At 42.9% G+C, this 11,729-nt stretch overlaps 1 protein-coding gene across 1 annotated transcript in view; it reads left to right on the forward strand.

Annotated features, from left to right (window-relative positions):
- Window positions 1-1,519: 1,519 nt before the first annotated feature.
- The window catches only part of brap (BRCA1 associated protein), a 17,519-nt gene continuing 7,309 nt past the window's right edge, over window positions 1,520-11,729 (forward strand). The window contains exons 1-11 of the mRNA XM_050053835.1: window positions 1,520-1,912; window positions 2,174-2,335; window positions 4,177-4,408; window positions 4,494-4,683; window positions 5,793-5,906; window positions 6,243-6,391; window positions 6,835-6,910; window positions 7,008-7,146; window positions 10,399-10,508; window positions 10,584-10,673; window positions 10,770-10,873. Of these exons, the coding sequence (XP_049909792.1) occupies window positions 1,834-1,912; window positions 2,174-2,335; window positions 4,177-4,408; window positions 4,494-4,683; window positions 5,793-5,906; window positions 6,243-6,391; window positions 6,835-6,910; window positions 7,008-7,146; window positions 10,399-10,508; window positions 10,584-10,673; window positions 10,770-10,873 (1,445 nt within the window). The 5' untranslated portion in view covers window positions 1,520-1,833. The remainder of the gene's footprint in view (window positions 1,913-2,173; window positions 2,336-4,176; window positions 4,409-4,493; window positions 4,684-5,792; window positions 5,907-6,242; window positions 6,392-6,834; window positions 6,911-7,007; window positions 7,147-10,398; window positions 10,509-10,583; window positions 10,674-10,769; window positions 10,874-11,729) is intronic.

Below are 11,729 nucleotides of genomic sequence, written 5' to 3' on the forward strand. Positions count from 1 at the left end.
TACATGTTGTTGTTGTGGTTGTTGTTGAGGTTCAGAATAATGGTTGACAATCTGGAGTGTCATCTCACCACCCTCTTTTGTTAGAAAATGGAAAACAGAAACACTGGAATGTCAAAGCTTTTTTAAATAAAAAAAGTCAATGTGAGAATATTTGGTTGTGAAATGTCTTCATCTCTTTTTATTTGTTTTATGTCGCCATGATACTGGAGGCATTATGTTTTCAGGTTGTCTGTCCTATTCTTGGGAACGCCTTGAGGGAATCCTTTTAAATTTGGCACAAATGTCCACTTGGACTGAACAATTTGGTCAAAGTTCAAGGCCTCTATAGCTTTGCACCTGTGTCGTTCTTGTTAACACAATAGCTAAAAAAACATCTTTAAGGAGTTTCTTTAAATTTGGCACAAACATTCTCTTGGATTCACTGATGAAGTGGTTTGGCTTTAGTGGTCAAAGGTCAAGGTCACTGTGATCTTGCATCTGTCTCATTATTATGAACATCATATCGTAAGAAGGCCTTGAGGGAGTTTCTTTTCTTCTTTGGCACAAACGTCCACTGTGACCTCATCTGTCTACTTCTTATGAATGTGATATCTCGAGAATGCCTTGAGGGAATTTCCTCAAATTTGGCACAAATGTCCACTTGGACTCAACAATGAACTGATTAGAATTTGGTGGTTGAATGTCAAAGGTCAGTGTGACCTCACTAATCATGGTTTTGGACAAAATGTAAGAATTCATGCACTAGTTATGACAAAACTTCACAGAAATGTCTCGTAGAATAAAATAATTAAGTGATGACATTGTATCTCCAAAAGGTCAGAGGTCAACTTCACAGTGACATTATCAAGTTCTGTATAAAACACTTTTCTGTCCATCACTCAGCGTCATGTCTCAGGAACAGAAGGGGAGACATTTGGTCAGATACTGAATTGGTGACTCTAATCTTGAAACTGTGCTGATTGTATAGATCTTCTGTGTGTGAAGCATCCATGTTTTCACTGACATGGATGGAGACTGTCAGAGACACTGGACTGGTGGGCGGAGTCATACAACTGCCAGGTGGTTATCCAAGTTATTTTAAGTTATAGAGCTGCAACAATCGGTTTATGGAAAGAAAATATATTAATTAAGCAACAGTTTTGATAATTAATAATAATTTCAGTCATTTTTCACATTCATTGGTTCCAGTCTACTCAAATATGGGGATTTACTGTTTTTACCCATGTTTGATTGTTGACCCAACGCTAAACTTTGGGCGTTTTGGGAACTGTTTGGGGAACAAAAGCAAAGTCAGCTTTGATTCTGGGGAATTGTTGTGGGTAACTTTCACTATTGTCTTACATTTTGTAGACAAAAGGATCCATAAATTGATAAGATTAAAATAAATAATAAAACAAGTCCCACCGGCCACCCCGCTGCTCTGGAGAGTAAAGAACAGTCCCTTATATTTAATCTCTAACGGGTGCAGTACACAGTCAGTCCTGTGGGTGGCGGCAAAACACCGGGTGTTATTACTGCTGCGTCATGTCGTACACGAAGAAGAGCAGCATGCTAGAAACAGCTGTGAGTACAGAGATAAGAGGCTAACTAAAGTCTTAGACCGCGCATTAGCGTTCAAAACACAAATGTAATGTTTGTGTTAATGGTCGGAGGAGACAGAACCAGTATGACGAACATACTGGTTTAACTGGACAGAAGGGCGTTTAGCTTTTACTGCCTTTACGGCTAGTTGTATTTAGCCGTTAGCTAATTAGCTTGCTAGCTAGTCAGTTAGCTAGCTGTCACCGAGGTTTGTTTTGTTCTTTGTAAAAGTGTCCGTGTCTTTGAAAACACATGAGTGTGTCTCTGGTCGTTATCCGTTTGGAATTAGCCGACCAGTCTCCTTCTCCACAAGGTTTCCAGTACTCAGCTGGTGAGTTTAAGTTTCTGATAAACGTTTAAAGTCACTGCTTTTGTGCTGAGTTGGCAGGGAAGCTAACAAGCAAATGACAAGAGCTGCAGACTGGAGATCTTTACATCAGCTGTTAGCCTGGTAAATGTTTGCAAAAGTAGAAATGAACCACTGAGTTAACCTGACCCAGCTACAACAAACACTTTAATAATGTTTGCCCGTTATATTGAGATACTCAGCAGAGCTTAAAGGGACACTTTGTCTTGTTTGTGTTGTGTCCAGCTGAAGGCATGTCAGATGAGGAGCTGCAGGAGAAATCTCTGGGTGTAGCCAAACACACTCTGAGTGGGAAGACGGATCTGGAAAGAACAGCTGTTCTGCACCAGCACATTGGCAGCAGGGCCATGGGGGACATGGTGATAGAGACCTTTGAGCCCAGCCCAGGTGAGGACATGCAGGGTGCTCTAAAACCAACAGGCAACATGGCTCTGGAAATAATACATCTTATATACACCTTTATTTATGGAAGCAATATGTCAGAGAGAACAAAACATGGGCAAAAGATGCTCACTGGCACTTCATGTGGTCCCATACTGACTCACACACTGACTAGGCAAAAATGATAAATTAGTAAATGTAGATAAACAGTCCAGTACGTTGCACTTTACTTGAGTATCACTGAGCTTGTCAGCCGTGTGAAGAAAAGGACACAGAGTAAATAAACTTCCGATATTTGGTTTCAAAATATGGCGATCATTTGCAAAGACTACTGTCAAAATGCAGCAGCCTGATAGTTGAAGGAATAAAGGACTTGGAATAGCGATTTCTTTTTCTATGGGGTGCTTTGTCATGCTGGCCTGAGGGCACTAAGGTGAATTCACAAGACAGGATGTGATTAGATTAGGCTAATAATTCCCTCTGCTTTCTGGGTGTTACGTCCCCGCCAGAGGTCTAGGGGATGGGGGGAGTAACACCATCAACACAGAGGGATCCTTCAAAAGAATAAAAAGGAGAGCCACACAAATCGCCGGTTTAAAGGAAGTTTATTTTAAACAAGAACAGGAAAAAGGACCACCAACGAAAAACTAGCTCCAAAAGGGAACCAGATCACCCATAGCAGGGACACACACAAAACAGAAAAGATTAATCACAGCCAACCAAAATGTCACAGCACTAAGAGAAAGCACTCTCTTGTTACTCGAGTCTTGAAGACACAACAGTGTCACAGCCTTCTGGCCCACTGGCACCGGCACTACTGCTCCTTCATTCATTTATATCCACCCTGATCAGGAGTGATGGGGATCAGCTGTACACTGGAAAAACAACGGGGGAAACACAAAACACTGGGCGACATATTCCTCCCAGAGGGAGCTTAAGTCTCTCTGCTGGACTCCGACTATCCTGGAGCAGACCTTTAGACTCTTCCTGTCCCTCGCAGACAACAGGTTTGCCAGCCTGACATGGCACTTTACCTGCCCCGGCCCGGTCAATCGGGGCCTTGTGTAAAGTTTTATGCAGGATGCAAAATATTGGTCCAGGAATGTGCAGAATTCACGGTATAGAGAATATGTGCAGTGTACTGGGATAGTAGGGGGCGGTGTGGGAGTCGGTGTCAGAGGGGATCCGAGATCTTGCTGATGAGAAGAAACTTTCTGTGGCTTGAGTTCTTGGTCCTGATGAACCGCAGCCTCCTGCCAGAGGGGAGTGACTCAAAAAAATTGACTAGCTGGGAGTGATCTGCCCCAATCTTTCCTTCCATTACCAGTCGCCCCAAATGTGGATTAATCCGCCATTGAAAATAGTCCCCGACAAATGCATTATCTCCTTCTGTTTGAGTAACGTTTGTTAAAAACGTTGTCCTTATGTATTTAAGTTCATGTATCGTTCTTATGTTAGACGAGACTCGAAAGGTGCGATGCAAATACAAATCCATTTATGAAGTACAACGCACATTTCTGTGTTTCTATACACATGTATTTTTTTTTTTCCTTTCTTTAAATTCATTTTCTCACACTCAAACGAAACTGAATATGAAGTGGATATTACATAGTGCAGTGACACTGTAAATTACGATACGCTTGTCAAAAAGAAATCTACAGTGTCCAGCTGTTTTAGGAAATCACTGAGCCTTTTAAAAAATAAGTCACAGTATTGAGAGACGACAAACACATTGTTGGTTTTGGTCTTTTCATGGTATTTTTTTTTACAAAAACAAGAATGTAGAATACTGCCATCTTTATCCTTAAAATCAATCAGATGATGAAACGACTGCTTTGTCGCTGTAGATAAAGGAGGCGGTGAAGACCCCGGTGGTTCAGCAGAGCAGGACAGTGAAGCTCCTGCTGCACAGACTGAAGCTGACAGTCTGGAGGTCACTGAGGGTTCACAGGACAACAGCGAGGCGACAGGCGCTGCCCCTGACTCCCCCTCTAAACAGCTGCCGGACCAGATCTCCTTCTTCAGCGGGAACCCGTCAGTGGAGATCATCCACGGCATCATGCATCTTTACAAGACCAAGTGAGTCACAGCTGACGTGTCTGTTTGTATCTTCAGGGGTCGTCTGCTGTTTCAATATGTGTTGTTGTTGTTGTTGTTGTTGCAGCAAAATGACATCACTGACTGAAGATGTTAGACGCAGCGCGATGGTGTGCATCCTGACGGTCCCTGCCACCATGACCAGCCATGACCTCATGAAGCTGTTGGCACCTTTTAATGAGGTCATGGAGCACATGAAGATCATACGGGACTCCACCCCGAACCAGTACATGGTTCTGATTAAGTTCTGTACACAGGTGAGATCTCAACAGAACTATGATTACAGATTTTTTTTTGTTATTCATATTTTTATTACTTTTTTAATGAAATAACGTGACAAACAAAAACAAACAGGCAGGAAGTCTAAAACAATATCGACAGACATTAATACAGGAAGTCACAGTGGTGAGGCAATCATTAGAGAAACGTGTCACTAATAAAGTGGACTATACAGCATCATACATGTCTTTACATGATCAGATTGTTCCCTCCAGACACATATATCCACTGAAACTGTCCCATTGTTCATTTTCCCAATATCTTTTCACACGCAGTAGTTTCCATCATTTGAACTATCCACATCAGCCCTGTTTCCACCGAGCAGTTCGGTTCAGTTCGGTTCAGTTCAGTTCAGTTCAGTTCAGTTCAGTTCAGTTCAGTTCAGTTCAGTTCGCTTTGTCTCCACAGTAAAAGTTGTGGATGGTACCAACAGAAGCGTTCCTTAGCGTCCCCATGTTTGGTCCCCCCTCTGTTGGGGTACTTAGCACACAGATCTGGTACTAAAAGGTGGAGCTGTGAACACTGCAGTCTGATTGGTCAGTAGAGGACGGTCACTCTGGTTTTATGTAACCTCTGTTCATACAGTGGAGAGTTTTATTAGTAAACTGTAACTATAAAATGAAAGGATGTTTTGCTGCCTCTCACAGCAGCTGGAGTCTGAGAAAAAATAACTTCATTCACTGGGCCGACTGCCGGCAACTTTTAAGGTGGAACGTTAACTTGTAATGTTACTCAATGCATGAGTTGATGACGTGAATCCATCAGCACACCTTAAATTTCACTGTGACAACTTTGACCATCACTTTAGTTTTTATATGACACACACTTTTAGTAATGACTTTAAAAATATAGATTAATTTGGAGCGGATTATGTGAAGGTCATATATTCTAATCCTAAATTCAGACACACAGGACTTCTGATTTTCCTGCTTGATAACATCCACGGGCTGTTTTCTCTGACACATGCACACTGTTAGTCTGCAGCTTCAGACTTTGGACTCTGTGTATTGTATGTGGAAGTTTGTGCCTCTACACTTCTGACACTATCTGACGTGATGCTGCTGTTTTCTTCTCTGTTTTATTTCAGGCAGACGCAGACAGTTTTTACACAGCGTGTAATGGCCGCCAGTTCAACTCCATAGAGGAAGCAGTGTGCCAGCTGGTGTATGTGGAGCGGGCCGAGGTTATCAGGTCTGAGGAGGTAAATATAACCATAGAAATCCATTCTGTAACGGTTGATTAGAGCTGAAACATGTTGGCAATGTGAGAGTATGTCGGTCAGCAGAAGAATGATCAGAAACAATTGATTGATCATTGAGAACATTTATTTAATGGCAGTGCTGAAATGTTTCTTTTCCAGTTTCAACCACGTGAAGCACTTTGTGATTTAGATTTGAAAAGTGTTGTATGATTTGTATAAAGAAATGTGTGAAATCAGTTTGTTCAGGATCGACATATTCACGGATAGTTTCCTCTCTCTAATCTCCTCCCCTTCCCCTCTTTGCCTCACCCTCCCTCCCCCGCCCTCCCTCCTCAGGGAGCCAGTCTGCCGGTGATGGAGCTGACCGAGCTGCCAAAGTGCACCGTGTGCCTGGAGAGAATGGACGAGTCCGTTAACGGCATCCTCACCACTCTCTGCAACCACAGCTTTCACAGCCAGTGTCTCCAGCGGTGGGAGGACTCCTCGTGAGTTGTACACACACACACACACACACACACACACACACACACACCTGGAGTTACCCTGCTGTCCTGTGTTACGACATGTTACCTCAGAGATCAGCTTATTTCTGACCTCTTCTCTCCAAAGGATGTGACTGTAAAATCAGCTCTGTCCATCTACCTTGACTTTATCTTTGTGTGACACTCGTGCTGCATGTGTGACACAGTTCATGAGATACAGTTTCGATATATGACGGATCTACAGCCCTGTACATAAAGGAACCTTCTCACTAACGACAGAATCACATGCTGCTCTTTCACCTGATTCTTAGTCAACTGTTTTTTTCTCCGGGCTTCATGTCATGTGATGTTTGTTTTTGTCCTCCTCTTAACGTGTATTCTTCTGTGTCACAAAGGACACACACATGTGTGACAATGGCTGACTGTGTATGTGCTCTGTTTTCCAGGTGTCCTGTGTGTAGGTACTGTCAAACACCAGAACCTGTTGAAGAGAACAAGTGCTTTGAGTGCGGAGTGCAGGAGGTAGGTGACATCAGTCCGTCTGTGTCGCTCTGTAAATTAATTCACCTTTGTTTTTTATTGAATCTTTCCTGATCCCACGTTTCTCTGCTCTCTGTAGAACCTGTGGATTTGTCTGATCTGCGGGCACATCGGATGTGGTCGCTACGTCAGCCGGCATGCCTACAAGCACTTTGAGGAGACACAGCATACGTACGCTATGCAGCTCACCAACCACAGAGTCTGGGACTACGCAGGAGGTACTGAAGCTGTGTGTGTGTTTGTTTGTGTAAACAGGCACGTGTTGCCAGTTGAGGAAGGTGATCGTAAATTGCAACTAAACCAACCTCTACACTCTCTCCCTACCCACTCCCACGCCATTTCCGTGGTCCACCACATTAAGAGCCATCTTAAGCCAGCTAGTAGGGAGTGGACGTGAGTTATAAAACCCTGATTCTGACTTCCTGACCATGTGCAACGCCAGATTGTGTTTGTCTTGGAGGACACTGCTCACAAATACAGTTCCGTCCAACTGTGCTCACAAACGTTAACTGCTCAAACTAAGACAGACATCTAATATTGTCATACCAACGTTAACAACTCAAAGGCCTCAATGTATTTAAGAACACATGCCCTCTTCTCTAGTTACTTAAGGCTGCTTTCAGCCCTAGAGTGGTCTCCTCTGGTCTGAATCAGGGACTCATGTTGTTCCAAAGTTGTATAATTGCCTAGAGGTGGTTCGTGTTCTCACGGCAGCATTTACAAGAGGACCAGATCAAATGCCTTGTGTGAGAAAGCTGCTCTTGATTGGTCAGAATTTCCATGTGGGAAAAATCCAGGAAGTAAAGCAAACGTTGAAGAAGAGTACACTTGCAAGATAAATGTGACACTTTCTAATGTCACAATGGAGGGACAACTACGCAGGTTGATTTTAGCGCTGCTCATCGTGGACTATATTGCTGTCATTGTTCATTTTAGTCAAACCATACAGTTTGAAAACGAGGCGCGGCTCCAACTAGAAAACAATGTTTTGATGCATTGGATGTGCTGAATGTGCATATTAAGGCAGTACAGGAGGAGGTGCACATTAATAATCCTCCAGGACTGTAACATGCTCATGTTTAACCCAAACAATGTGTCATGTGACTGCAGTTGCTTCACATCCAGGTCAGAACACCTTCTCACCACAAACCAACCGCACCAGAGTTCCTTTGGAACCGGACTGAGACCACCTCTTCAAGAAGCTCTCAGTCCGGTTGTTTTGCTGTGTTCACACCTGAGTGTTTATAAGTGTTATATATCTGCAGAGACTGCTGTAAAAACTAAGCAGCTTTCAGCCTAAACATCATCAGAGTGGAAAATGAGATGTTTACAAAACAAGGAAAAGAAATGCCATCAAAGATGTTTGGATGTACAGTTTATTTCTTTTGATTCATTGATTGATTCAGTGATTTATTTGTTAATTTCAATGACAAAAGATAATCTGCAAAAATTCAGGTAAACAATAACAGCACATTCAGATGAAATAAAAGTGATACCGTACATATGAAGAACGTAATGGAAGTAAGTTTTAATTTTCTCCAAGGTTACATGGTTTCTTCTATCCGATCCGTTTCTTGCTGCTTCATTTATACTCTACGCCCTAATGAAGGGTGCTTCATTCAGCTCTGAAGGTGATTACAAACAGAGTGACACTCCATGAAGGAGGGGAAGTGAGGAGGGTCCTATTCGGAAAGGGCCCTACATCTCTAGGGCCAAGAATGTGTGGCTATTCATGCTGTGTTAATCACTGGCCACTAGAGGGCAGCAGGACACCTCAATAATCTGAGACACAGCCCGGTTAATAACTTTATAAAGTTGTTATGAAAGAAGTACTCTGATTACCTACTAAAGTAAAAGTACCAAAAGCACAGTTTAGAAATATTCTGTTAGAAGTTAAAGAATTTTACTTAAGTTAAAGAACAACAGTGTTAGTGGGGCACGTGGTCCATGTAGTAGCTGTCCTGGAGATTTTCATCGTGTCACACAAGGTTCGTCAAAAGCAGATTGAGTTTCCCAGTTGTCATGGGAATGTAGATGTTTAAGTTTCTAATCCCCCGAGCTCTTTAAAGAAATACTTTGCAGGATCTTTTCTAATTAACAATATATAGACTCTCCTCTCTATCATGACTTATGACCCACTCTTAGACTGACGGAGTATTTCTCTGCAGAGACTCAGCTTTTATCTTCTTATTTTCTTTGTTAGGGACTGTTTATGAGCATGTACCCCCGCAGCACTAAGGTGAGGTCGGGGCTTTATAAAAAGGAAGCAACCAGGTACCAGACTGTGAGCAGCAGACATCAAAGAGACCATTCAATCCTGCAGAGTAAACCTTTACAGACTTCTCCTCCTGGTTGGTTTATAAGTCAAGATTCAGAGTTGATTCTTGAGCTCAGAAACAAAAGTTTCTAGAAGCTGCAGCTCTGTTTTGTTGTCCCCAAATCCTTAGATGTGGCTGCTAACTGCTCCGCTGTGTTCACCAGCTGGTCTCTAACAGTCGGTGCTTCTCAAAGTCAAAGATGCTTCCTTTAATAGTGTGGGTCCTTCCAAGTCGGGTCCTACAGAGGCTGGGCAAGACTCCCTGCCAGCACTCAGTGAACACATTAGAACAGGCCAGCGAGTGCCCAAGTGTGCGTCACCTCCAGTTATGGCAGATCATGCGTAAGGAACTGTGGGTACTTCATTTACACTGAGGATAAACGCAGGCATCCTTGAAAGTTCCTTGAAAGGGTCCTTGAGATTGGAACAGTCCTTTGGCGAGATTCGATGATGTAGCCTCCTTGAAATGCAGCGGTTTAAGGATCCTTTCTTGACTTGGAGAAGCACCATGTGTGTGTCTGCTTTGGTGCTGATCAGGTGCTGCTGCTGGAAACAAGTGTGTTTAAGCGCAACTTTATGGCCAAGACAATGGCAACATGAGGTGACACATCAGTTGGCCTTTGTCACCACTAGTTCTTTGTCAGTTTGTTGTGTCTGGTCTTTAAAGTCGACCAAATATGAATTAAAAAAGCAAAACGTCTTCAGTGAGCAAACATTTCCTTCAAGACCTCATTCTCACCAAGGAACGTCCGACTCTCAAGCCAAATTGGAGTCAATGAGTCAATGTAGAACCATTAATTTCTCAGTTAATTATTATTTATTTCTATAAAATGTGTCATAAACTAGTGAAAGATTACCATTATAATTCCCAGAGTCAGATGTGAAGTATTCATACTGCATGTTTAGTCTGACCAACATTTAGAAACCCAAAGATATCCAGTTTACAAAGATATAAAACAGAGAAAAGCAGCAAATCCTCAAGTTTAAGGAGCATTTTTTGCAAAATAAATGACTAAAACAAAGAAGCGATCGCCAAAAAATTAATTCTCAGTGTCGATTTAATTGATTGTTTGAGCTCTAATCCAATGGAAGAACTTTAAAATTACGTATATGTATTTTTCATTGCTCTCCCTGGTGATCTTTGCGTTTCCAGATAACTACGTGCATCGGCTGGTGGCCAGTAAGACTGATGGGAAGATGGTGCAGTATGAGTGTGAGGGAGACACCTGCCACGCTGAGAAAATTGATGCTCTTCAACTAGAGGTGAGCTTTTCTTATTTGTGACTTTGTTTGCTCAATCCACGCAGACACGTTGTAATCAGTTGTCCCTGTGTGCAGTACTCGTACCTGCTGACGAGTCAACTGGAGTCTCAGAGGATTTACTGGGAGAATAAGATCGTTCATCTGGAGAAGGAGACGGCCGAGGAGGTACTGAGTGTGACATACAGTACAGACGTCTCTGAGTGGGTTTAACTATGCTTTCATGCATCTTTTTTTCTGATCCTCATGTGTCCTCTCTCTCAGATAAACAACATGAAGGCCAAATTTAAGGAGACCCTGGAGCGCTGTGATAACCTGGAGCGACGGTTCGCAGACATCAGCAAAGACAAGCAGAGCTTCGAGAAAAAGTAGGTGAAGACTGACGTGTCAGGTTCTTCTGTTGCATTACAGTGTGTGTTTTGGTTTGTTGGCTCAGTATCTCATGATCTGTTTTCTGTCTTGTTTCACTGTTTGTTGTACTTCCTCAAGAGGAATCAGTGCTCTTAAATAAGGATGTCAGTTTAAATTGATTTTGCTTTCGTTAGCCTGACCCTTGTTAGGAGCCGTACACATGCTGCTTCTTCAACCATCTGGGAAACACGAGGTCGGGCTCTGGGCGCTACTCTTGTGAGTGTGGCGGCAGGTTGCCTCTGAGGTTGCGAAGCAGCCTTAACAAGCACCGTATCATAGCCTAGTTACCTTAAATCCTGAGTGCAGAGCTGATCTTCTTCCAGGAGCTGTTTATAAGTGTGTAGGCCTATCGTCTGTGGGACAGATGCAAAGCTCTGGGTAGCCCTGCACTAACATGATCAACTTCTCCTCCATGTTTATCACAGACTGATATTTACAGAAGAAGGGAAATATTTGTCAGCTGTGAGTGGTTGGTCCTCGTCACACGACGTGGTGCACACTGCTGTGTTGCAAAAGTCAGTTTATCTCAGGGTGCAGTCATCACGCCCTGAAAAACAGGCACTCGTGTCTACACTGAAAACAATGTATATGTGGGCGCAAAGAACGCAGCATGTGTACAGACCCTTAAAGGGGAACTAATGTTTTTTTCAACCTGGGCTCTATTTTCAGGTCTCCTTTTGTCTAAATGAGTGATAGGATGTTCAATATGTGACATGTCTCCAGTATGAAGCTAGGGCTGACCTGCCTGCAGCCCGTGAGCGCGCGCTATATTAAATAATAGGGCACTCAGACAGCGTCAAACAACGTCAAAAT

Source organism: Epinephelus moara, chromosome 9, assembly GCF_006386435.1.
Source record: "Epinephelus moara isolate mb chromosome 9, YSFRI_EMoa_1.0, whole genome shotgun sequence".
Taxonomy (NCBI): domain Eukaryota; kingdom Metazoa; phylum Chordata; class Actinopteri; order Perciformes; family Serranidae; genus Epinephelus; species Epinephelus moara.